We start from the raw sequence: 25,188 nt of genomic DNA on the forward strand, positions 1-25,188 counted from the left end.
TTCTCTTTATTAGAGGAAAATTTAGAATTTGGTGAAGGAGCGATTTTTATCCAATTTAATTTATTTGAAATATGTAACATTAAACTTCTTAATAAGTCATTCTTATTAAAAAGGAGGGAATATTCAGCACCCCTCCCATTTCTTACCCCAGAAACTTCAGAGATGAGGTCTCATGGCAAGGTTTTAAAGAGAACCTAGGAGGATAAAACCTCAGAGTCAAGGAGGCTTTTCTAGCTGTGACTCAAAAACCCAGAACCATAAAATTGATAAACTGCACAGCATAAAATTAAAATTCTTATTACATGGCAAATAAGCACCATAAATAAAGTCATAAGACAAATGAAAAATTTGGGGGAAATACTTGTAATTCACATCATAGACAAAAGGTTGATCTCCTGTATATAAAAAGAACTTTTAAAAATTGGGAAGAAAAAAGCCTAACAACCCAATGGAAAAAAAGAAAATCTACAGACAGTTCACAGAAATACAAATGACCCATAAACATGTGATGTCAGCCTCACTCATAAAAGAAAAACACAGGGACATCCCTGGTGACACAGTGGTTAAGAATCTGCCTGCCAATGCAGGGGATATGGGTTTGATACCTGGTCCAGGAACATCCTACATGCCGCGGAGCCACTAAGCCGGTGCGCCACAACTACTGAGCCTGCGCTCTATAGCCCATGAGCCACAACTACTGAGCCCACGTGCCACAGCTACCGAAGTCTGTGTACCTAGAGCCCGTGCTCTGCAACAAGAGAAGCCACTGCAATGAGAATCCCACGCACTGCAACAAAGAGTAGCCCCTGCTCACCGCAGCTAGAGAAAGCCTGTGCACAGCAACAAAGACCCAACGCAGCCAAAAATAAATACATTAAATAAAGAAAGAAAAATGCAAATTAAAACCACATTGAAATAGCATTTTCACCTATCAGACTGGCAAATAACCCAGCAATTGTCAGCATACTCTGCAGGTGAATCCATGGGGAAACAAGAATTCCCATACAGATTGGGATTGACATATATACACTAATATGTATAAAATGGATAACTAATAAGAACCTGCTGTATAAAAAAAATAAATAAAAATTAAAAAAAAAGAATTCCCATACATTGCTGCTGAGAATGCATTTATCCTACAGATATACCTGCAAAATTGGGAAATCATGTATGTTGAAGGCTATTCATCATGGGATTGTTAGTATTGGCAAAAGACTGGAAAAAGCCTGTGTCCCTCATAAGGTACTGGTTAACTAAGGTATATCTACATGATATAATACATTCAGATATTAAAAAGAATGAGAAAGTTCTCTGGTGTGGGAAGAACTCCGGAATATAGTGTTAAGAGAAAAAAGCAAGGTGATATAAGAAAGGAGGAAATAAGAATATATTTGCACAAAGACCCATTGAAAAACAATTAGAATTTACTCTTGGTGGTGTACATTTTAAGGGTTTCTATAAATGTATAGTGACATGTATCCATCATCATAGTATCACACAGGGTATTTTCACTGTTCTCTGTGCTCTGCCTATTCATCCCTCCCCCTCCCACCCCTGGCAATGCTGATCTTTTTATTGTCTCCATAGTTTTGCCTTTTTCCAGAATGTCATATTGTTGGAATCATACAGTATGTAGCCTTTTCAGATTGGTTTCTTTCACTTAGTAATATGCATTTAAGGTTCCTCTATATCTTTTCATGGCTTGATAACTCATTTCTTTTTAGTGCTGAATAATATTCCATAGTCTGGATGTACCACAATTTATTTACCCATTCACCTACTGAAAGGACATCTTGGTTACTTTCAGATTTTGGCAATTACTAATAAAGCTGCTGTGAACGTCCATGTAAAGGTCTTCGTGTGGACACAAGTTTTCATCTCCTCTGGGTAAATGCTAAAAAGCACAATTGCTGGATCATATGGAAGAATATATTTAGTTTTGTTAGACGCTGCCAAACTGCCTTCCAAAGTGGCTGCACCACTTTGCACTTCCATCAGCAACAGATGAGAGTTCTTGTTGCTCCCCTTCCTCTCCAGCATTTAGTGTTGTCAGTGTTCCAGATATCAGCCATTCTAATAAGTGTGTTGTGGTATTTCATTGTTTCAAGTTCCATTTCCCTGATGCCATATGATGCGGAGCATCTTTTCATAGGTGTATTTTCCATCTGCATATCTTCTTTGGTGAGGTATCTGTTAAAGTCTTTGGCCCATTTTTTAATCAGATTGTTTGTTTTCTTCTTGTTGCGTGTTAAGAGTTCTTTGTATATTTTGGATAACAGTCCTATATCAGATGTGTCTTTTGCAAATATGTTCTCCCAGCCTGTGGCTTGCTTTCTCCTTCTCTTGACATTGTCTTTTGCAGAGCTCAAAAATATTTTTAAAAGAATAAATACTACTGTTACTAACCCCACTTCCACTCTCCATTTTTTTCATTAAAGATAGCTTTGGAAAATAACTTTTTGATAACAATTTTCTGAGCATATTACCATATCCCCCCATTATATCAATCATATCTTTAAAAGCATCACTTCTGGAATACAAAAACTATAGATTTTAGAATACTTTATCAATTTATAAAAGCATGGCAGCTGAATTGAGTCCATTTAAATTTAGTATACTTATAACCACAAATGATAAAACGTATAGCTTTTAACATTTATACACATTTAGCACATTCACTTAAACATTTTATCTGACCATGTAACACTTACACATTTATTCTTTAAATCAAAGTGCTTAGGAAAAGAAAGAAGATGTGTATTTTTAACCTTTTGCTTAGAAAGTTCTCTTTGCAAGTATATAGGTGACTGTCTTCTAAAAACTAATTTTTACACCCAAGTATTTTACAATATATGGTGGAGGTGGGAAGGAGATGAGATGGGCTTTTGAATTGGCCTGAACTGGTCTTTTTATTCCTGAAAGACTGGAAAGGCATGGACTCTGCCCAAACGCCATTATAGCATGGAAAAGGAAGATCAGGCAGAGCATGGTTGAAGGCAGTGTCAGCTGAAAAAAAACCAAAAAATGCACACTGTGAGAGCTGTGGCTTCAGTTTTATTGGGCAGCTTAATGAAGACTATAGCCCGGAAACAGCCTCTCAGATAGCTCTGAGGGACTTCTCCAAAGAGAAGGGTCAGGGGAGGTCAATATATATGTGATTTTGGTGAAGCGGGTATGTGCAATCAGGCACACATCTCAGTAGAAGGTTGCTGCTGGGCTAAGCATATGTCTCCATTAATGATTTTAGTGCTTTTCTAGGTAAAAGAAGATGAAAGAAATTGGGTCCATAAAATTTTCTCCTGAAAATATCGAACTATCTGAAGGCCTGTTCTCCCAGTTCTTACCAAAGCACAGAGTGCCTCATTCCTGATCTCCACGCTGAACTCCTTTCAGGGTGTATTAAAGGTCAGTGACCGCCGTGGCTAGTGACTTCATTCTTGTAGAACCAGATGGTGAGCAACATTCTTTCGTTTGCCACAGTGACTGAGAAAAAATGAAGCCAGCTCATGTTGGCACCCCATCAAGTCCAGACTGTGGCACAGTCCAGTTGCCCTGTGGGCTCACATTCAATCCTGCCTCTATAGAACAGTCTACCTGCCGGGGACTTATTGTATTACCCCCAGCCTGGTGCTTCTGAACAGGAAGCTTGGTTTTTTTGGAGTTGTGTTTGTTTACCCAATAATGTTATTGGGTAATATGCCTGGTCTGTGAGGGTCTATTAAGGTAGTTAGGCTCAAAAAGAATCAAGAACTCTGATGGAAAAAAAAAAAATGTCTGTGTAAAGCAGTGATTTTGAGTAAAAATGACAAGGGTTGAATTCTGGCTCCAACAGTGGAAACTTGGGCAAGTTAAATAATCTCCTAAAGAGAAATTAAAGAAACAATCCCATTTACCATCGCATCAAAGAGAATAAAATACCTAGGAATAAACCTACCTAAGGAGACAAAAGACCTGTACTACAAAAACCATAAGATGCTGATGAAAGAAATCGAAGATTACACAAACAGATGGAAAGATATACCATGTTCTTGGATTGGGAGACTCAATATTGTCAAAATGACTATACTACCCAAGGCAGTCTACAGATTCAATGCAATCCCTGTCAAACTACCAACGGTATTTTTCACAGAACCAGAACAAAAAATCTTAAAATTTATATGGAGACATAAAAGACCCTGAATAGCTAAAGCAATCTTGAGAAAGAAAAACATAGCTGTAGGAATCAGGCTCCCTGACTTCAGACTATACTACAAAGCTACAGTAATCAAAACAGTATGGTACTGGCACAAAAACAGAAATATAGATCAATGGAACAGGATAGAAAGCCCAGACATGTGCCTATGGTCAATTAATCTACTACAAAGGAGGCAAGATTATACAATGGAGAAAAGACAAAGACAGTCTCTTCAATAAATGCTGCTGGGAAAACTGGACAGCTACATGTAAAACAAATGAAATTAGAACATTCTTTAACACTATACACAAAAATAAACTCAAAATAGGTTAAAGACCTAAATGTAAGACCAGATACTATAAAACTCTTAGAGGAAAACATAGGCAGAACACTCTTTGACATAAATCTCAGCAATATCTTTTCCAAGCCATCTCCTAGAGTAATGAAAATAAAAACAAAAGTAAACAAATGGCAACTAATTAAACTCAAAAGCACAGCAAAGGAAACCATAAACAAAACGAAATGACAACCCACAGTATGGGACAAAATATTTGCAAACAATGTGACCGACAAGAGATTAATCTCCAAAATTTACAAACAGCTCATGTAGCTCAAAATCAAAAAACAAACAACCCAATCAAAAAATGAGCAGAAGACCTAAATAGACATTTCTCCAAAGAAGGCATACAGATGGCCAACAGGCACATGAAAAAATGCTCCACACTGTTAATTATTAGAGAAATGCAAATCAAAATTGCAATGAGATATCACCTCACACCAGTCAGAATGGCCATCATCAAAAAATCTACAAAAAAATAAGTGCTGGAGAGGGTGTGGAGAAAAGGGAACACTCCTACCCTGTTGATGGGAATGTAAATTGGTATAGCCACTATGGAGAACAGCATGGAGGTTCCTTAAGAAACTAAAAATAGAGCTACCATATGATCCAACAATCCCACTCCTGGGCATATATTCTGAGAAAAACACAGTTTGAGAGGATACATGCACCCCAATGTTCATTGCAGCACTGTTTACAATAACCAAGACATGGAAGCAACCTAAATGTCCATCAACAGATAAATGGATAAAGGAGATGTGGTACATATATACAATGGAATATTACTCTGCCATTAAAAAGAATAAAACAATGCCATTTGCAGCAACATGGATGGACATAGAGATGATCATATTAAGTGAAGTAAGCCAGACAAAGGCAAATATCATATGATATTGCTTATACGTGGAATCTTAAAAAAAATGATACAAATGAACTTATTTACAAAACAGAAACAGACTCACAGACTTTGAGAATGAACTTATGGTTACCAGGGGGAAGGGGGGAGCGAGAAGGGATGGATTGGGAGTTTGGGATTGATATGTACACACTGCTATATTTAAAATAGATAACCAACAAGGACCTATTGTATAGCACAGGAAACTCTACTCAGTACTCTGTAATAACCTAAATGGGAGAAGAATTTGAAAAAGAATAGATACATGTCCATGTATAACTGAATCACTTTGCTGTACACCTGAAACTAACAGAACACTATTAATCAAATATACTCCAATATAAAATTAAAAAAAATTTTTTTTAATTCACTCATTAAAAAAAAAATCTCCTAAATTTCAGTTTCATCATCTGTGAAGTGAGAACAATACATATAATTGATATTATATTAGCAATATAATATTGTTATGAAGATTAGGTGAGCTGATATGCAGGAAGCTCTTGTCACAGTGCCTGGCATATCGTAAGCACTCAGCAAATCTTGGCTCTGACTTTTATTACCATAAATTTACTTTATTTTTACTTACATTGTATTGTAAACAATTCTGAAATAGATACCCATATATATAATCCTTTGACCATAATTCTGATTATTTCTTTATGATAGCTTCCTCGAAGGAGAGTTACTAAGGTCCAAGTGTATGAACATATTGGATAACCCTGATTTTTAAAATTATCCAGAAAAGGCAAGTCTACAGCTTGCCTCATTCGACTACCCCCTTGAGCTCTGGAAATTAAATTCTTAGAGTAAACATTATTTGGTAGATTACAAATCTAACTAAGGTTTATGTAAAAATCTAGTGCTTTTTAAAATCTAGATTAAAAATCTTTTAAACCTAGTGATTTTTAATGCTAATGATAGGTCATTAGCAATAAAGAGAAAATAGAACAGAAATTTCCCTGTTTATAGTAAACTCCAATAGTCATAGAAGGGAGGGTGTGTTTAGGAGCCCATGCCCTGGCTTCTTGTAATCCTGAACCACACTCTCCCCTTGGCATTCCTTCCTAACACCTGCCACTTTAAATCCCCCACTTTGCATTGCCATTAAGCTTTTAGATTCCTTCCTTATCTTTGACCTTTTTATTTAAGGATATGACTTTTAGCTAACCTTTGGCCTGCAGGTCAGCAGTTAAGCTGTCCATTCTCCTGACCCCTTTCATCCTTTGGCCTTTTAAGGACAAAGCCTGTTGTGCGTAACTTATACATATTTGGGTCATCTCAAGCCATTCTTAGCTGGTGAAACCTCATCAGGCAGGTGCTGCAAGAGACTTGGTGAATGGATATTTTGAGAAACAAACTTTTAAGAAGAGCTTTAGGGATAGACACATACACACTACTATATATAAAATAAATAACTGATGAAGACCTACTGTATAGCACAGGAAACTCTCTACTCAATGCTCTGTAATGGCCCAGATGGGAAAAGAATCTAAAAAAGAGTGGATATATGTATAAGTATAACTGATTCACTTTGCTGTACACCTGAAACTAACACAACATTGTAAATCAACTATACTCCAATAAAAATTAAAAAAAAAAAAAAAGAAGAGCTTTAGACTTGGGATTTCTCACGAAAATTCAGCCTGTTCAAGTTGCATTTCAGTGTCGTCTTTCAGGGGAGGCTAGAGGAGTATTCTTAATGGAGCTAGTCTCGGTATAGTTTTCTCATTTTAAAAGTGAGGTCACGGGCTTCCCTGGTGGCGCAGTTGTTGAGAGTCCGCCTGCCGATGCGGGGGACACGGGTTCGTGCCCCGGTCCGGGAGGGTCCCACGTGCCGCGGAGCGGCTGGGCCCGGGAGCCATGGACGCTGAGCCTGCGCATCCGGAGCCTGTGCTCCGCAACGGGAGAGGCCACAACAGGGGGAGGCCCGCATACCGCAAAAAAAAAAAAAAAAAAAAAAAAAAAAGTGAGGTCACTGGCAAGGCTGTTGTGAAGACTCAATGTTATAAACTGTCACTGCCCTCAAGGAGATCTTAACTTGTTGCTGGGGACAGAATATGCACAAGATGTATATAACACAGGGGAGAGGAAGTAAGGGTCTTGAAGCATATAAGAGGATTCTACAAAAGGAGAAATTAGACTGAGTCGTGGAAATCTAGGAGGACTTCATGTAAGGTGGTGTTTAAGATGAGTCAAGCTTCCTGAAGGAGTGGTATTTAAGATCAGTCATGAAGGATTTTAGCAAGTGGAATTTAGTGCAAGCAGATGGACTCACAAGAGGAAAGTCAGAGGTATTAGAGTGTGGCCTGTTGGACCACCAAGTGAAGTGGTTTCATTAGCAGGTATAAAATACTTAGGCAATTGTGGAAAGTAAAGGGAATAGTACATTGAGCCAGGCTGCAGAGGGCTTGGTTTGCTGGGGTATGGCATCTGTCTCAGTCTGGTGGACAAGACACTAAAGGTTTGATAGCAGGGGACGACCTGACCATAGCTGTGATTTGAGAAGGACAGTTAGGAAGCTGTGTGAAAAATGAAGTGAAGGGAGGGACTAATTAGGGGATGCTAGATATTTTTTTTTAATAAATGTATTTATTTTTGGCTGTGTTGGGTCTTCATTGCTGTGCGTGGGCTTTCTCTAGTTGCAGTGAGTGGGGGCTACTCTCCGTTGCAGTGTGCAGGCTTCTCACTGTGGTGGCTTCTCTTGTTGCGGTGCACAGGCTTCAGTAGTTGTGGCACGTGGACTCAGTAGTTGTGGCTTGTGGGCTCTAGAGCTCAGGCTCAGTAGTTGTGGTGCACAGGCTTAGTTGCTCCGCGGCACGTGGGATCTTCCCGGGCCAGGGCTCGAACCCGTGTCCCTTGCATTGGCAGGCAGATTCTTAACCACTGCACCACCAGGGAAGCCCTAGATTTTTTTTTTAGACTCAAGATAACAGGGGGAGTGGGGTTCAAAGGATGGACAGAATGGGTGGATGTGCTTAGTAAATTTGTGAAATACTTTCTAAAGAAAAAAAAACAATTTCTTTTCTTAAATAATTTATTTTCAATAAGTTAATAGTTAAATAGCAATTTAGAATCAATGATTACAAACTCACAAAACACATCATCAAATAAAATCTTTGGTTGGTACCTCTAATCACATTCTACAAAGCACAATAATTCAATTAAAAGGCATATGAAGATCACTGAACACTATTGAAAAGAGATGAGTCTAATAATGAGGTGCTTGGCCATTTTCAATCCTAAAATCCTTAGTGGCTGTACAGGGCTGTAGACAGGCTGGACGTGCTGGCTCAGAAGATCTCACACTATGTCCTGGGTGGCACTAACTGTCCATGTGACCTCTGGAAAGTTACTTCAAAACCCTCTGGACTGTTTTCTCCTCTGTAAAAGGAGGAGTAGAATTCGCCAATCTAATGATCTGTATAAATAAATGGGCCTGTTTATACTTGGCTTCCGGAAGTTTCCAGTGGTGCCCATAGCGGAACAAACACTTGTTTTCAAGTAACAGAGTAGCATAAATGATATAATACGTCTAAAGTTTTCTTTTGGGTGCAAATGGCCCATAAAGAGATGTACCATCAGTGAACTAGAATTCATTTGAACCATAAATTCTTACTACTGCAATCACCAAGCCGTAAGTACAGGACACCAAGGAAGGCTGTGGAGTGATTTTAGAATTAGCTTCCAGTCTCACAGATACCTTGGCAAGGTTTTGGTCCATATAACTACAATTCCTTTTAACAGTCACTTTAACCTAACACAACTTGATAGGCCAAAATCCAACTTGCAAAAGAAATCATTTAAGAGATGAATTACATTAAGTAATATTTTAAATGTTTATTCATTTATTGTAGGAATTTCCTATAGGGTTTCTTTAAATAACTGTTCCCTCATTTAGTTTAACGATACTCAATCTCCTCACGGCTTTTTGGCGGTACTCGGTTACTTTTCAGTGGAAAGGCCTTCTGTGCACAACAGACATGGCCCCAGCAGCAGAGAAGTGCACTCATTCTGAGAAGAGCAGTAAAATCCCGTGTTCAGGCAAAGAGGTCTTCTCTGCCTTCCTCAGCAACATGAGGCTAATATAAAAATGCTGTCAAAAGTGTTACTTTGAGTTAATGCCAGATGAGAGAATAACCAATATTACTCAATTGACAAACTGTCATTAAAGCTTTGAGATGTACTATCACCTGGTAGTTTGGGGACAAATGTAAGTCCACATAAGCTCATGAGAAAGAAATGCAAATTCAGGGGAAATCCCCTGGTCTCTGTGCTTATGTGTTTCCCAGGACTATTCTGGGTCTGTGGGGACATTTACTGAATGCAGTTTAAAGAAAGGATCTACACGGAAAATGCATTGTTTCTGATAAACGCGTTGTTCTACAAGCGTCAACGCTGTGTAGAGTTTACATTATGACCTTGCTATTTTGGGAGAATGAGATTTTGAGGGCGCCTCATCCAGATTTCTTCTAAGCACCAAACCAAAGAGGCTCATTTCAGCCTTTCATAAATCAAATACCTTCTTTCTAGAGTGGCAGAAAATTTAAATTCCTCTACTGTGTATACATGATCTCAAATCCATCTATTTCCTGCCTGTAGTTCAGACGGTTTTAAAACCAATGCACCACCAAGAACTCTGGGGAAATGAAATGTCCCATAGACAATCAAATGACATTATTTGTATTCTGGGCTCAACTATGGGATCCCTTTTTGAATCTAAGCATCATCAGGGTGGCACAAGGGGGTGAGTTCTGCCAGATCCACGCTGTTTCACTCATTGTGGGTACCGCCTCTCCCAGTGTAGACTGAGCTAATGCTCCATAGCAGGGAAAACAAATCACATGTTCATGAATTCATTAAAGTCTGGTATCAACATTCCTATTGTCTACATCTTTTGTTAAGCTCCCTATTAAATGGTAATATTTAGATTTTCATCATTATATTTGAATTTTACAGGTCTTAAGTCAGCAGAAACTCAGGCTAAATTAAAAGTTTTGATACCTGACATGGGAAACTAAGGGGTTAGAAAACCTATTTTAGCTAGCTGGTTTTCATAAGAAAACTATGAACTCTCGTAAATTATCAGGTCCTTTCCTCTCACAGGTATAATCCACCATTTGGCTTTAGAGATAACATATACATACACAGCCCTGTGCAAGTGACACCTCACATGTCCATAGAGATAAAGGATGCAGAGCTCTTCCACAGGTATCTGCTGCCTTCCTGTGGTCCTCACATGTCAGGAGGGTCTTTTCTTCACAGATGTTCCTGCAAGTCTCCAGGCTGGTTTCTGCAAGGGCTATCTTTTCATTTGTCTTACATTGTTCACCCTTGATCAAATATGCCTCATTTTTCAAAACAAACTTTAAAATATGTTCAGAGGGAAGCATTTTCTACTCAACCATCTGAGATCCATTTTGAGAAAACTTTCTTATAACTGAAAACATACGGAGTAAAACAGCGATTTTCAAACCAGTTTTTAACCTAAGGGTCTTTTTTTTTTTTTTCAAACAACATCTTATGCAGAACCCAGATTTATAACATAGACAGAGACAGGCTGATCTGACTGAAGCTCTGGGGGTGGGGGGTGACAGACGCCCAAGCCACGTTCCTCATGGTCCCTTTCAGCATCCTGAAGCCGACCCTGAGCCACCTCCTATGAAGCTTAAATTCATGCCTCACAAATTATTCATCAGGTTGACTCTGGAACATGCAAAAGGCTGTCGACAGCTAGTTACTTCTGAACCAGTGCTGCCTGGGGTGACGACAGCCAGAGCCCCACTACGGAATGTGGTGGCTTGGGCCGGATGATGGAACCTGGTAATCACCAAGGAGAGTCCTGTCCGGCAGGTGGGGTCCTTGGGGGAAGAGGCCCAGAATATTTCCCGGAGCAGCCACTCCCGTTTGCTGTAGGCTTTGCTCCCCCAAGACCTTCACCAGGAAGTTGATGTACCTCATCGCCAGGCGAAGCGTTTCGTTTTTGCTCAGCTTCTTGTCGGGAGGGTGAGTGGGGATGAGCTTCCTCAGCTTAGCAAAGGCACTGTTGACGTTCTGCTGCCTCCACCGCTCCCTGGTGTTTGTGAAGATCTTTCTGGTCATGTTGGAGCTCCTGAGACGAGAAAAAGAAAGGGCCCTGAGGGCCAATACCTTGTCAGAGGCCTGCTGGGTAGCACATGTCCTGCCAGGAACTTGAGATGTTAGTCTTCTCCACTCACATCTTAGGAAATGCATTGCCTCATTTCCAGGTGCTTTGAATCTTCCTTTGACAAGGGAAGAAAACATGGCAGAAGAAAGGGCAGGATAAGAACACCTTCCTTCAGCGTTTCTCTCCCTGGGTGTTTTGAAGCCTCCAGTTAAAATGTGGTTTTATCTTAATACCCCTATTACTATTGTTATAACCAACTCTTCCTAATTGTTCAGAATCAGGCACAGTGTAGGATTGAGTACGTGTGTGAATAAAACATATATTTGCTAATAGAGAGTTGAATATAGATTCTTTAAAAAGGTGGGTGCTGAGATCTAGGCTTCATTAACGAGATAATATTTGGAGTGAAGAAGGTGACAGCACAACTCTCCTCTTAGCTGGCCGACCTCATCTGCAGGATTGGGCCCGCTGTGTAAAAGCTAAAATATCTAAACTGGACCACATTTAGAGGGGGATGAACAGGATGATGAAGAGCCTTGAAACCCAGCTGCGTGAGGAGCAGAAGTGGGGTTGTTTAGCGTGACAAAAGAAGAAAAGGGGCGGGGGGGGGGTGACGATTTGGCGTGGATGCTGTGGAAGATATCCAGGCTCTCCAAGGTTGAATTTGGATGACCTTTCCGACCCTGGGAGAGGTGATTATTATCGCATATTGCCAATTCTTAATTGTGCCCTTTTTAACATTTAGAGGCATAGGCCCCTTTGTTCAGGTGGCTTGGATTAACCTACGTTAATGGGAACCTTTATGACGCATCAGCAAACGAGCCAAAGCCCAGCACCCAACGTTTGGTGCTGTCGGTTTATGGCTATCAGTTTGCCGCCTGCTCCAGTCTCAGCAACCTGGGCAGAGGGCCCCTTCCTGTGCCCACAAAGAGTAGTAAATATTCCTAACTCCACACCTTCACACATGCCATCTTTCTGTCCCTTGAATTCCCTCCTTGCTGTCTTCTTGCCTATTTCTACACATTCTTTAAAGAGCAGATCCAATCCTCCTTTTCATTCCTATAAAGGCTTCCAGGCCATCCCAGAGCCCCCCATGCCCACAGCCACTGGCGGAAGACAAAGGCTATTAGGAGAATGAAATAAGTTAATATTTGTAAATCACTGTAACAGTGCCTGACACATAGTAATGGCTATAAAAGTGTTGGGGAATAAATACAACAAAATAATAAATATATTTATAAAGAAAAATGACTTGTGAGGTACTGAATATTCCTGGGGGTGACCCCTTGTTTTCCTGTAACCAAGCCTCTACTGTAATCTCTTGGCTCTTGCTGCCTTTGTTGCTTTATTTTAACCCTTCCTGTAGACCTGTTCTGTTCCATGGGTTTGTGGACATGGTAGGACTGGGTACTGGTGCTCAAGGAGCTTATTGGATGGTCTGGTGGAGGAGGCAGCACATACATAAACACTTAAAAATCACAGCAGAAGGTCCCACACACCAAGGGCCAAGTCCAGAGCTACACTTGCTGACTAGAGAAAGGTGTAAAAGAACCATGTCAAGACCAAAATGATTGGGTCAATGCCATTGAACTTTTCCCTAAGTTCTACCTTTTTTCTATTTCTTTTTTTGAATTTTATTTTATGTATGTTTTTATACAGCAGGTTCTTATTAGTTATCTATTTTATACATATTAGTGGATATATGTCAATCCCAATCTCCTAGTTTTATTTGGGCTTTCCTGAGGATATGAGTTTGTAGGTAAACATCCCGAATATCTGAGAAAAGTTATACAAAGCGCCATGTAGAATGTCAGGCACTTGGTAGGTGCCGCTCAAAGTGCCAGTTTCCTTCCACACCTGTTGTTTGTGTTAACAGCCCACGTTGCAGGAAGGAGTTGGAGGGTTAAAAACTGGCACATATGGTACAAAAGGGTAGGCTGTGATGCAGACCTGTTAAAATGGCAGTCAACCCAACAGGGAGCTCTAGGGCAAAGAGTGACTGTAGAGGAGACCCCACTGGGCAGAAATCACCAGATCCTGGCAGCGCTGCCACGCTCACTCATAGGCTGGGGGCTGCTGGAAGAACGGAGGCCCCCTCCTGAGGGCACTGCCACTGAAGGCTGTCAGCTAACTGCACTCCCTGCAGCTGAACTGCAAGTTTTTTCTTGAAGTGAGATCCAAGCAGCGCACCCCTGTGTGATCTCCGCGTGTACCCAATGCTGAGAACACTGCTCTACTCTCCAAACAGGAGTTCTGAGACCTAGCAAAACTACGTTTGAGAAGGAAGCAGTATCTAAGGGATTAAGAGGTACAAACTATTATGTATAAAATAAGCTACAAGGATATATGCCCCCCAGGACATTTCCCCATGCAGGTCCTTGATGCCTTTCCTGCTTCTGCCTGGGTTGGAGAGGCCAGTGCTGTGCTGAGAAGCCAGTGGTGAGCAGAATCATAGCGGCTCAAGTTCACCGGCTGGCCTCAGGCTCCCTCCATCAGCCACTTAAGTCTATTTCCTCTCTCTGTGGAGACACTCCTAGTTGGACCCATGATCCAAGACAGTCACATGCACTCTAAGCTTTACTATCAACACTTACTGACTCTACGTGCCAGACACTGTGCTCACTGCTGGACACTGAGGAGCCCACTGCCCTGTGACACAGAGAGGGAAGCACAGGGGCTCTAGGAGCAGAGAAACAGCACCGAACTCAGGCATTCTAGGGGGCTTTCAAACTGAACGGAGTGATCCCCAAGGCCTCTTTCTACGCTGAAATGCCACAATGCCCTGCCCTTGTCTTTTATCTACCTAAGTTATTTCTAAATAACCTAGCCTTTGGATCTACAATGAAAATATGAGCTTTGTCAGACCTGTATCCAACTATACCTAAAATATGAAGGTTTGAACCTAAATCAAGGGGATTTAAAAAACTATGCAGTTTTGCTCACACCAAGGCTGGTTGCTTTGCAGCCAGGACTGTGGAAGCAAAGTCACTTTTAAGCTTCTCTTGTCAAAAGAGGCTTTAGCTCATTCACTAGTCCCATGGGGGGACTTTTTCAAGCTGGGAAGAAAAGATTAGGCAGGATAAACTAACTGGTGTTCTCTTCTGAGAGGGCTCCATCCTATTGTGAGAAGCAGACAGAGGAAATGGGGAGAAGAGAAGGCTTCTGAAACGTAGCCTTGCCATCCTAGGACATGCTTAATAATTACTTGTTGACTTATCCTCAAGTGTGTTACTCTCCTTCTCCACAGAGGGAAATAGAAATCAGTGATTTAACAAGCTGGAAAAACTCAAAGTAGAGGTCACTGGAAAATTGCTAAGGACTTAATAAATCAAAGGAAAGTGGCATTTAGTGTTTTTCCTGTTGCAAGGAGTGATGGCTGCTAATCTTGATTCAGAGTAATTTAAGAACGGAAAAAGTACCCCAGATGCCACAGAATCAGAGAACATCTGACAGATGTTGAAACAGGCGTGAAGTTTTTTTGTCCCAAGTCACACATCCCTGTGTGGCAGAGCCTGTGTCCCAAGCCTGAGTATTTATGCATCTATGTCACCACTGACTCCTGCTGAGTCAGGGTCCATAACCTTTTTTGTGCCATGGACCTTTTTGGCAGTCTGGGGAAGCCTAGGGACGGATTTCATCTCAGAACAATGATTTCAAATACATGAAGGAAAAAGCCTTTGGTTCCCTTCTCAGAATAAGAGTTTTAAATGTATGAATTAAAATAGACACATAAAATAACCAATTATACTTCATAGGTATTAAAATAATTCTAAAAAGCAAGACAGTAATACCTGTGCTTCACTCTTAACACATTAAACAGATTTGTTACCATCATTTCTAAGTACTGATACTTAAATGATTTTTTCAGAAGATCTGCAACATCAGTTGAAAGTATGATTTTTATTGGTGACAAAGTCATCAGCACGACTAGTGCCAAAGTAGTTTTTACTCACATTCATAAATAAAGGAAATGCTAAATTTAAACTAAAGGTCAGTAGACATAAAGATGTAATTTTTTCCCACCTAAATATATAGAACGCCTGAATTCTATCCATACACCCGAGTGGGTGTGTGTCATGGGCCCCAGACTAAGAATGCCTGGACAGGAGGAATGTCACGGTAAACTGAATAGGAATATAGGTGTGCACAAACTTCTACTTATACTGTCACCACAGAAGGTAACAGGTTACTGGAGAAAAGAACAATTATGCCCCCAGAAAAGGTGCTGCTTTTTCGTGTGGGTGTTTCCTGGACACAGAGCCCAGGTCAGCTAGAAAGGTTGCAGCACAGAAGTACAGCTAACATTTCTATGGTGGCCTGTCCCAGGCATTCAGACTCACACTGCTCTTTTTTCATAAAACTTTAAATTTCTCTTTCTGGCCTTTGGTCCTGTGTATTTGTCTCTTTCATCTTTCTTTTAAAAGTAAGCGGAAACACTGTCCAGAAAGAGGGCAGTGAAGTGTGGTTTATACAAGTTCGTTAAGGGAAGGTGCCTAACCTCCAACACTAGGCACAGCTTTGCCTTTTGAAGTTACTATAGAAATAACACATGATAACTTTAGAAAAAAAAATTCAAGCAGTACACAAGTGATAAAGCAAAAAATAAAAGACCATCCTTATCCATCTACCTATTCAAACTCATTCCCCAGCAGTAGCCAGTTTGGTGTGTGTATATATAATATATGTGTGTGTGTGTATATATATATATATATATATATATATATACACACACATATATATTTTATATAAAATATATGTATCCTTTAAAAATCAGAATACATACTATTATGCAATTACTTTTCTCAGTAGACAACTCTTCTAAATAAGTACATTTGCTATGAATGCGGGTCTTTGGGTGCGCTCCCGGCGCACTGGGAGCGCCACCTGTTCCAAAACGCACTCAACACCCGCGCCTCGCCGCCCACCCCGCCCAACCTGCTGCCCTTGACCGCTTCATTCCCGGCTTTTCCCTTTTTCTTTGTATAACTTTTGCTCCCCTTCGCCGGCAGCACCTGCCTTGCGATGAAGTTCAGGCGTCCGGGAAAGCATCTCAGCTAAAGTTTCGCACCTGCCAGGTGTCCAGGAGTCGCTCATCCCGACGCAGAAGCTGCCTAAGCGGCCCTCGGAGACACATCAAGGGGTGCCCGGGCATCGGACACCAAGGCGCAGCAGCCCCGCCAACACGCGCTAGAGGACCCGCCAGGCTCCCCCGGAGCCGCACCACCGCCCCTGCTCCGCGAAAAGCCCCCAGGTTCTCTCACCGAGTCGCCTTGGTGGCTGCCACCAAGTCAACTCCACACCCCTGCCCTCCGCAGCGAGTGCGGCTCGGACTCGGGGAGCTGCGCCGGAGACCCGCTGGCCCACCAGCCCCGGCAGTGCCCACGTCCCTCTCGGAGTCCACGCACCTCCTCTCCAAGATCGAGGAGCCCGCGCGCGCCGTAGCTGTCGCCCTCGCCTGGGCGCCGCGCCTCCGCTACCGCCTTTATAGGACACCGCCCTTTGTCTCGGGGACCCAGGGGGCCCCTTTCTGACCCGGACTCCGCAGGTCCCTCCCTCCCCCCTCCCCCCACGGCGCGCCCGCTTCCCAGGACCAGCCTCCCTGTGTTCCAGAAACGGAGCAGAGGCGGAAGGAGAACCCTGCTTTGCCTAAGGCTTGGGGACGGGAGGGGTCGTGCCACCTACCCGGCCACGGCGAAGCCGGGCGTGTGACGTACCCACCCTCTTCCACGTCTACAAACCTCGGAAAGTCCATGCCACGTGGTTAACTCATCAGATGTCAATCATTTAAGGCCCAGTAAGTCTCCAACTGTAGTTCAAGAACCACTTGCTTCAGAATCATGGGTGAGGGGAGGCAGATCTCAATATCCACAACCCAGACCACCAGATCAGGTTTTCTGGGGATGGGGTCCGAAATCTGCGTTTTTACTAAGTATCCCAGCAGATGAAGATGCACAAAGAAATTTAACAATCACTGCACCGGACAGATCCCCAGATTTATTCATCCCAGCTTCCAGAGTGCCCCGGGGACTTGGTATTTCAGGGCCTCCTCATTGGTCTTCCTGATTCTGTACTTTCCTCTTTCCGTCCATTCTCCAACATCACCCAGAATGATCCTATGAAAACCCAAGTCAGGTTCCTGTCACTTCTCACTCAAAGCCTTCCCCTGGCTCCCCATTTCACTCAGAGTTAAGCTGAAGTCTTAACAATGGCTCCCAGATTTTACCAGACCCCGTGTGTTCCTTCTCTCCTTGGGGTGTACTCAGCTCTGGAACACTCCAGGCACCCTCCTGCCTCAGGGCCTTTGCACTGTCTGTTTCTACGGCCTGAAACACTCTTCCCCCTCAAGTTATCCAAATAATTCCTTCCCTCACCTCCTTTCATTCATTCAGAAATTATTATTGAGTGTCTGCTATGGGCCAGTGCCTGTTACAGGCACTGGGGATACAACTTCAAACAAAACAGACACAAATTCTGCCCTCAAGGAGCTGACATTCTTCAGGTCTTTGCTCAAATGTCACCTTCTCCATGAGGATTCTCTGACCACAGTATCTAAAATTGCACGTTCACATACACAGGACTCTCCATCCTCCTGCCCTGCTTTATTCTTCTCCTTAGCACTCACCCCCATTTAGTAATATTTTACCCATTTATCTCGTCTGTCTCCTCCTCAAACCCAGTGAACAGGCATTCTTCAAATGTTGGTTGATAAATGAATGGGTAAGTAACAAAATTCTAGGCATCACACTCTCTGAAGGTACCAGCATAGGATTTGGCACAATAAATTCACAAATGCATTAAAGCTTAGTGGATAAGAGCAAAGGACTCTGGATTTGCATTACCCAGGTTGAAATCCCTGATGTACCCAGTTATGTGACCCTAGGTAAATCATGTAATTCTCCCTACCTCAATTTCCTCATCTGTAAAATTTAGCACTGTACCTAGTACACAGTCAGACTACTATAAATTTTACTGTGGTAAATTGTATTATTGTTACAACTACTGGCTCCCTTCCTTGTGAGAGGATTATATAACCCCTCCCATTGTCATGTGACGGGCAATGCCTCCATGTAGGTGAATGGAGAGCAATTCCTCACTCCCTTCCAGGCTTGGCCATGTGACTTGCATCAGCCAATGGAATGTGAGCAAACTTGACATGGTGGTGACAGAACAGAAGCTCTAACAGCCAAATGTAAAATAGATAGCTATTGGGAAGCAGCCGCAGCCGCATAGCACAGGGAGATCAGCTCGGTGCTTTGTGGCCACCTAGAGGGGTGGGATAGGGAGGGTGGGAGGGAGGGAGATGCAAGAGGGAGGGGATATGGGGATATATGTATACATAGAGCTGATTCACTTTGTTATACAGCAGAAACTAATACAACATTGTAAAGCAATTATACTCTAATAAAGATGTTTAAAAAAAAAGAGTGATTGCTGGTTGGGCTTAGACATGAGAAAGTAATGTCTGGGGTTGCTTTCTCAGCCTGGAAGCCATAAAGCAAACCCACAGGCAACCACAGCCTTCACATCACAGGAGTGAGGAATAAATCTTTGCTTTTGTAAGCCACTGAGATTTGGGGGTTGTCTGTCCCCCTCCTCAAAATAAATGCATACAGTTCTTATTATAAATAAAAAAGTTGTTGCATAAACTGCTAGTTCTCAGAGGGCAGGAGGAAAGTGAAGAAAATTCTGTATCTGCCTTTAAGGAGTTCACAGTCTTTGGGAGGAAGAGGACATGACAAAAATGACTAAATACAAGACAGACAGTCCTGAGTGCCAGAGAGTATGACATTGGAGTTAAGGAGGCAAAGATTCTAGCTGGAGGATCAGCAATTGCTTGTGGGAGGGATGCCATTTAAACTAGGCCTTGAGGCAGGGCTGCCTCTGACATATGTGGGGCTCAGGACAAGGGTACAAATGGAGACTCCTGACCCATCCACATTCCCATTCTTTTCCCACCCCCTTCTCTGTGAAGGGTCTTGTGTATATGACGTGGAATCCCAGCCCACACGGACCTAAGGAAGAGCCCTGTGAAGGTTCTGAAAATAGACTCAGGGCCATTTGAGCAGAAATGCAGGGGTTCTGGATATACAGAGTGTGGTATAAATTCAGGGGTCCCTGATACCCTGGGTGTGGTCTAGAATGTGGGAAATGGGCACCTGGTGGGCATTGGAGGAGGACCAGAGCAGGTCCATCTAAAGCACAGAGTCCAAGGCAGGGTCCCCGATCACCTGGGTGCAAAAGTGGGAAATGCTGGATAGGAACTACACACGTATGAGTGGAGGAGAGGGCAGTCCATATGAAGGCAGCTGTGTGCCTTGAACATGGGAGTGATGTGTTTTGATTTACAGTTACAAGCCTCATTCTGGTGGCAGTCAGCGGATGGATTAGAGGGCGGGTTGGAGAGAATGAATGGGTCAATTATGCATAGGCACAAAAGGGGCCTTTGGGAACATACTCTATAATTTGCAGTGAGCAGCCCTGATTTGTCCTTTCTGCCGTCTGTCTCTGTGTGCCACTGAGGGGAACTGCTGCCTCATGGTGCCTCATGGTGCCCAGGTCTCCCACCCGACCTGTTGTACCTCAATCCTGATAGAGGGCATGTTGGAATTTAAACCAAGAACCTACATTACCCTTCCTCTCGGCCAAAAGCCTGCGAGGTAATATATTCTTAATGGCACGTTCTACAGTTGTAAAAAAGAAGTGTAGCAACTAGGAAGCAAGACTGGAAATGTGTGAGGCTAAGTTAAGCAACAGTAAGTGTAAAATAGGACCTGTGTACAAGCGGACGAGGACTGAGAGACAGGACGAGGGGAAAGATGAGGACTGTGGAGAAGGGAGCACAGATGTGTTGGCACAGTGCAACCGGGGTTGACATTTGTTTTCTCCTCTGAAGTTCCTTCCATGTTACTGTTGGTTTTATAATTTCTGAAATGGGGGAAGCCGTCTTGGTGCAGCACGACATTTGTTTTCTCCTCTGAAGTTTCTTCCATGTTACTGTTGGTTTTATAATTTCTGAAATGGGGGAAGCCGTCTTGGTGCAGCACTCCACTGGCAGTGATGCTTCAGCATGATGGGCCCTCTCCCATCCTGTCTCCCAGTGTGGAGAGTTTAGGGGCGAGGTCTTGCAGGGGAAGGGGGTTGAAGTAGGAATTTACATAATCCGATTATTGGGGGATTAGGTTTGGGCAGCTAAACGCCTCTGTGTGCTTGAGCTAAAACCCTTACTATTCATGGCTCTCACCGCCCCCTGGAGAGACTGCACCTGCGGGCTCCTGGGGAGGGATGAGAGGGTTGGGGAGAGAAGAGCAGGTCCCTAGGAGGGCTGGGGCATTGTCAGCCTCTCTGGTTCTGCTGTCTTAATTGATCTGTCTGGATTAGCCTGTGAATGCTGGATCTCTAGTCCTGTGTGCTGGGGCTGTTAGCTTCAGAAAAGACGAACCTGAGGTTTTCAGAAGGGACTCCTGTGAGCCCAGGTGGTTGTGGACCAAAGTCATTTTGGCTGGAGGTCAAGCGTCAGCTCCAACCAGTCTTAAAACTCCCTTCTTCCCTGCTCATTCTCAACCCCCCTCCCAATCCCCAATTCTGCATATCCAGGCCCCAAAGCAACCATCTATTTCTCCATCTATCCAGTCATACATTCAGCCCCCCTTCCATCCATCTATTGTTAAGCTTCCATCAATTTGTTCATCACATGAATTAGCTGGTTCTTGATAGTTAATAAAATTTACTAGTAAATCCTAGATAGATTTTGTTCCTTCAAGTGTGCTACCCTGCAAGTCAACTTTGGTATTTTGACATATGAACTTTGACATTTTCACATTCATTAATAAAGTGTTATATACAGTTACTCAAAGTGAGACAGGCTGGGACCTGGGCCCCTTTGCTGCAGTGCTGCAATGCTTGCACCTGGGCACACCTCTCCTCCAGCAGCAAAATACAAAGAAACTGTCTGGGACTAAAAATAACTGTGTGCATGCGCAGTTGGGACAAATTCTGGACAAAAGATACAAAGAGACCAAAAAACCCAACTGCCACTTTTGAAGAGCCTGGAGCAAAAGCAGGGTAGTGCTCATGCCCTCTGCACACTAATATGTATAAAATAGATAAATAATGAGAACCTGCTGTATAGCACAGGGAACTCCACTTTGCTGTACAGTAGAAACTAACACAATGTTGTAAAACAACTATACCTCAATAATAAATAAATAAATTTAAAAAATAATAAAAAAAAATAAAGAAAACCCCACCACCTAAGGGGTGGGCAAAGCACCTAAGCCACCCCAGCCACCCCTCCGGCGAGACCCCTGGACACACCCCTGTCCTCGCCCCATATAAGGAACAAGCTCACCGCCCCCTCAGGGAGCAAGCAAACAAAGGAACCTGTGGTTTGTTCTTGCTTCCGGTTGCTGCAACAGGGGCCCCAGTAAAGCCTTGCCTGAATTCCTTCTATGGCCTCTAGTCAATTTTCATTGACTGGGGAAGGCCAAGAACCCTGGTCGGTAACAAATGCTTTCAAAAATATCTCTGTATTTACATTATCAACTTTCTCATTCCTCATGTTATGTGTCTAGGACTTCTCTCTCCTTTATTAGCTTTGCAGAGCTTGTCCATTTTATTTTTCTCTTAAAAAACTACCTCTGTGGTTCACCATTTTTCTGATTTTCTAATGTATTAATTTCTACTATATCTTTATTTATTTATTTATTTTGACTTTCTAGGTTTCATCTTTTTTAATTGAGGTAACTGGTTTATAACACTATATAAGTTTCCTGTGTACAACATTCTATTTCAACTTCTGTATACACTACAGCGTGCTTACCACCGAAAGTTTAGTTTCTATCGTCACCATAGAGTTGACCCCCTTTTAGCTATTTCGCCCCCTCCCCTTCCCCTCTGGTAACCACTATTCCATTTTCTTCATCTAAGTTTTAGTTTTTGCTTGTTTAATATTTCACATATGAGTGAAATCATACTGTATTTGTCTTTCTCTGTCTGACTTATTTCACTTTCTACCATACCTTTATTAAATCTGCTTTTTCATTTGCCTATGTTTATTTTGCTCTTTCTCCATCTCCCATTCTTAGATTGTTTATTAATTTTCATTCTTTCTTGTTTAATAAGAAAAGCATTTCAGGCTATGAATTTTCTTCTGATATACCTTTGGTGTCATCCGTCACTTCCATTTGCGGTATCTTTGCCATTAGCCTCTAACATCTGTTGTTTACTTTTCTTTTGAAACTTTTAAAAAATTTCCTTATTGTTGTATTTTTTGGTAACCATTTGCTATTAACTTCTAATTTTATTGCAGTGTAGTCAAAGGTATGCTCCATATTGTTTTTGCTTTGGGATATTTATAAAGAGTTTCTCTAGGTAAAACTTCTATAAATCATCCGTAGGTAATAGAAAAGGAGATATAGCCTTTGTTTGAAAAATAAAATTTTTTTATATACATCCATTAAATTGATCCTCTATATTCATGGGAGTTTTGGTCTATTTGATCTGTTAGAGAGAGTTATGTGAAAATCTCCCTCTACTGTTTTGTGTCTGTTCCTTCCTTTTGGTTTTTCCAAGAGTGTTTGCTTTAAATATTTATATCTTGAGATACAATGCATTTTGCACATAAAGACTCTTGGAAGTTTTATTGACTTAAGAGAATTGTGCCCTGTGTCAACATAAAATGATCTTCTTTGCCTTGCTTCTTCTCATGAATTCCATTTTGTTTTGTGATATTACAACTCCTGTTTATAAATTTGCTTTTTCCAAATAAAACTGTGCCAATTCTTTTACAACTAAATTTGTCAGTATGTGGGTGTTACTTTTGGTCATAGGTTTTATCTTTCTGTGATATTTTATTTGGGAAATTTAAACTCCTTTGAATCCTCTGGGGTTTTTTTTGAGGTACGCGGGCCTCCCACTGTTGTGGCCTCTCCCGTTGCGGAGCACAGGCTCCGGACGCGCAGGCTCAGCGGCCATGGCTCACGCGCCCAGCAGCTCCGCGGCATGTGGGATCTTCCCGGACCGGGGCACGAACCCGTGTCCCCTGCATCGGCAGGCGGACTCTCAACCACTGCGCCACCAGGGAAGCCCTCCTCTTTTTTAAAAGCGCCCCCATCTCCATTTTGAATTCTTTAAAGCAAGTCTCATTCTAGTTTACTTGCTTTTGATGAATGAATGCAAGACAGCACTGACTCATTTCTCCAAACAGCTGCCTTCAGCTTGCCCTGCTTTCTGTCAGAAGTCACATAGCTTGTTTCTGTGAAATGAATGCTTCTAAGGCCATGGAAGGAGTTTCTGGTGATTGCTTAATTTGTTTTTTAAGGAGATGAGAAGAACATTCTGGCTGCTGCATGGAGGGGGCCAGTAAATGATGTGGGGAGACTAGGAAGCTGTGACAGGAATACAGACGAGAGAGGATGATGGCTTGACCTAGGGGGTGGCATCGAGCACCAACTCTGGGCCACACACTGAATTCTCTACCGCTATTATGTAGCACTAAGTACTAAGTGTCACACTAGGCATTTCACCCAATTTTCTCATTTAATATGAGAAATTATATATTTTCATTATAAAGTTACATGACAAGGTGTTATCCTAGACAAAACAAAATACCACTCCCCCACAATTTAGCTCCCAAATAAATTGAGTATTTAACTAAATTCTAAAATGTATGCCCAAAGAAACAAGCCTTCAAACACAGCTGACTGTTTTACTAGCAATTTTTACACAAACGTCTTTTCAGAGCCAGCAGAGGCTATAAATTCTCGTGGATGTTAGTGTCACTCCATTCATAGGACTCACAGGGCAAACTGATTAGCTAACCTCCTCTTCCCGCCTCCCCTACTCTACCCTCCCCTGAATGAAAAAAATAACAGAGCAAGTAGCTGCTTTATGATGAAAGCGGGTGATGTGGGAAACCAGGGTACGTGGAAGGAAGAAATACACTGATGTGGCCCACATCTTTACCCGAGCGTTGGGAGGGATGAGAGCTTTGATCTTCTCTCCTAAGGAAAGAGAGATCTGGCTGTTTCATCATCATTTGGGGACTTCCCTGAGGTCATTCCCTAATCATGACAGAAAAGTAAAGCTGCTAGAATCTTTAGGCCAGAGTCCCTGAGGCACACAGGTTTTGTGGCCCTGGACACACTCATAGATAGGAACAACAAAGGAAAAAAATTATACCGATTTAGGAGGAAGCACACCTGCTGTCCACTGGGTTTTTCCCCCCTGCAGCACACTGTGACTTTCAGTGACAAAAGAGGAGAAACAATATTACTCTGTAAATAAGTTATCCTTACTTGGAAGCTTGCCACAGCCTGTTACCAAACATCCTCCATCTAAGAAGGAGTGAACGAACGTTGAATCTCAGGGATGGTCCTCAACTGGATCCACATGTAAGGAGCCCTGTTTGAATAAAGAAGGTGGAGGTGAGGAGAGTGATCCGACCACAATCCGGAATCAGATTTGCAAAGGTTCTCTGTACTGTTGTTCATCTGCCCCGTTGATGCCCTTTCTTCCTGTCTCCCCTCTTTTCTGTCTGCTAACCCAGTGCCTTGCCTGGGATAAGCACAATGATGAGGCTACTGGTTTGCATTTAAGTAGAGGAATTTGTTAATTGGTCTAGAGGCTCACTGCTGCAT

The 25,188-nt window shown here is 42.3% G+C and overlaps 3 protein-coding genes across 9 annotated transcripts in view; all 3 read right to left on the reverse strand.

The window, feature by feature from the left end:
• Window positions 1-11,496, reverse strand: part of TMEM38B (transmembrane protein 38B) — a 110,571-nt gene extending 99,075 nt beyond the window's left edge. Inside the window, exon 1 of the mRNA XM_082656394.1 lies at window positions 11,360-11,496. The gene's annotated coding sequence lies outside the window, so the exon portion shown is untranslated. The remainder of the gene's footprint in view (window positions 1-11,359) is intronic.
• TAL2 (TAL bHLH transcription factor 2) lies at window positions 8,333-17,247 on the reverse strand. Of its 7 annotated transcripts, none has more exons than XM_082656398.1 (2): window positions 17,234-17,247; window positions 8,333-11,539 (listed from the first exon to the last, which is right to left on the reverse strand). In XM_082656398.1, exon 2 carries the CDS (start codon window positions 11,503-11,505, stop codon window positions 11,188-11,190), a length of 318 nt encoding a protein of 105 aa, XP_082512524.1. In that variant the 5' UTR covers window positions 11,506-11,539; window positions 17,234-17,247; the 3' UTR covers window positions 8,333-11,187. The 7 variants fall into 7 exon arrangements, with proteins under 7 accessions (XP_082512524.1, XP_082512525.1, XP_082512523.1 ...); XM_082656399.1 differs by lacking the exon at window positions 17,234-17,247 and adding an exon at window positions 16,957-17,196 and having other exon boundaries at window positions 8,333-11,515; XM_082656397.1 differs by lacking the exon at window positions 17,234-17,247 and adding an exon at window positions 16,957-17,192.
• Window positions 17,248-24,858: 7,611 nt separating this feature from the next.
• Window positions 24,859-25,188, reverse strand: part of FKTN (fukutin) — an 89,169-nt gene continuing 88,839 nt past the window's right edge. Inside the window, exon 12 of the mRNA XM_082656388.1 lies at window positions 24,859-24,952. The gene's annotated coding sequence lies outside the window, so the exon portion shown is untranslated. The remainder of the gene's footprint in view (window positions 24,953-25,188) is intronic.

Source organism: Grampus griseus (genome assembly GCF_964374135.1).
Source record: "Grampus griseus genome assembly, chromosome: 6".
Classification (NCBI taxonomy): Eukaryota; Metazoa; Chordata; class Mammalia; order Artiodactyla; family Delphinidae; genus Grampus; species Grampus griseus.

Excerpts from the sequence above, each read along its gene's own strand:
- TAL2 (XM_082656395.1), bottom strand. The coding sequence starts at position 16,645 with ATGAGCGACTCCTGGACACCTGGCAG. Across the intron at positions 11,540-16,619 it reads GACTCCTGGACACCTGGCAG|GGCCCTTTCTTTTTCTCGTC; the intron begins GTGCGAAACTTT and ends ATTGGCCCTCAG.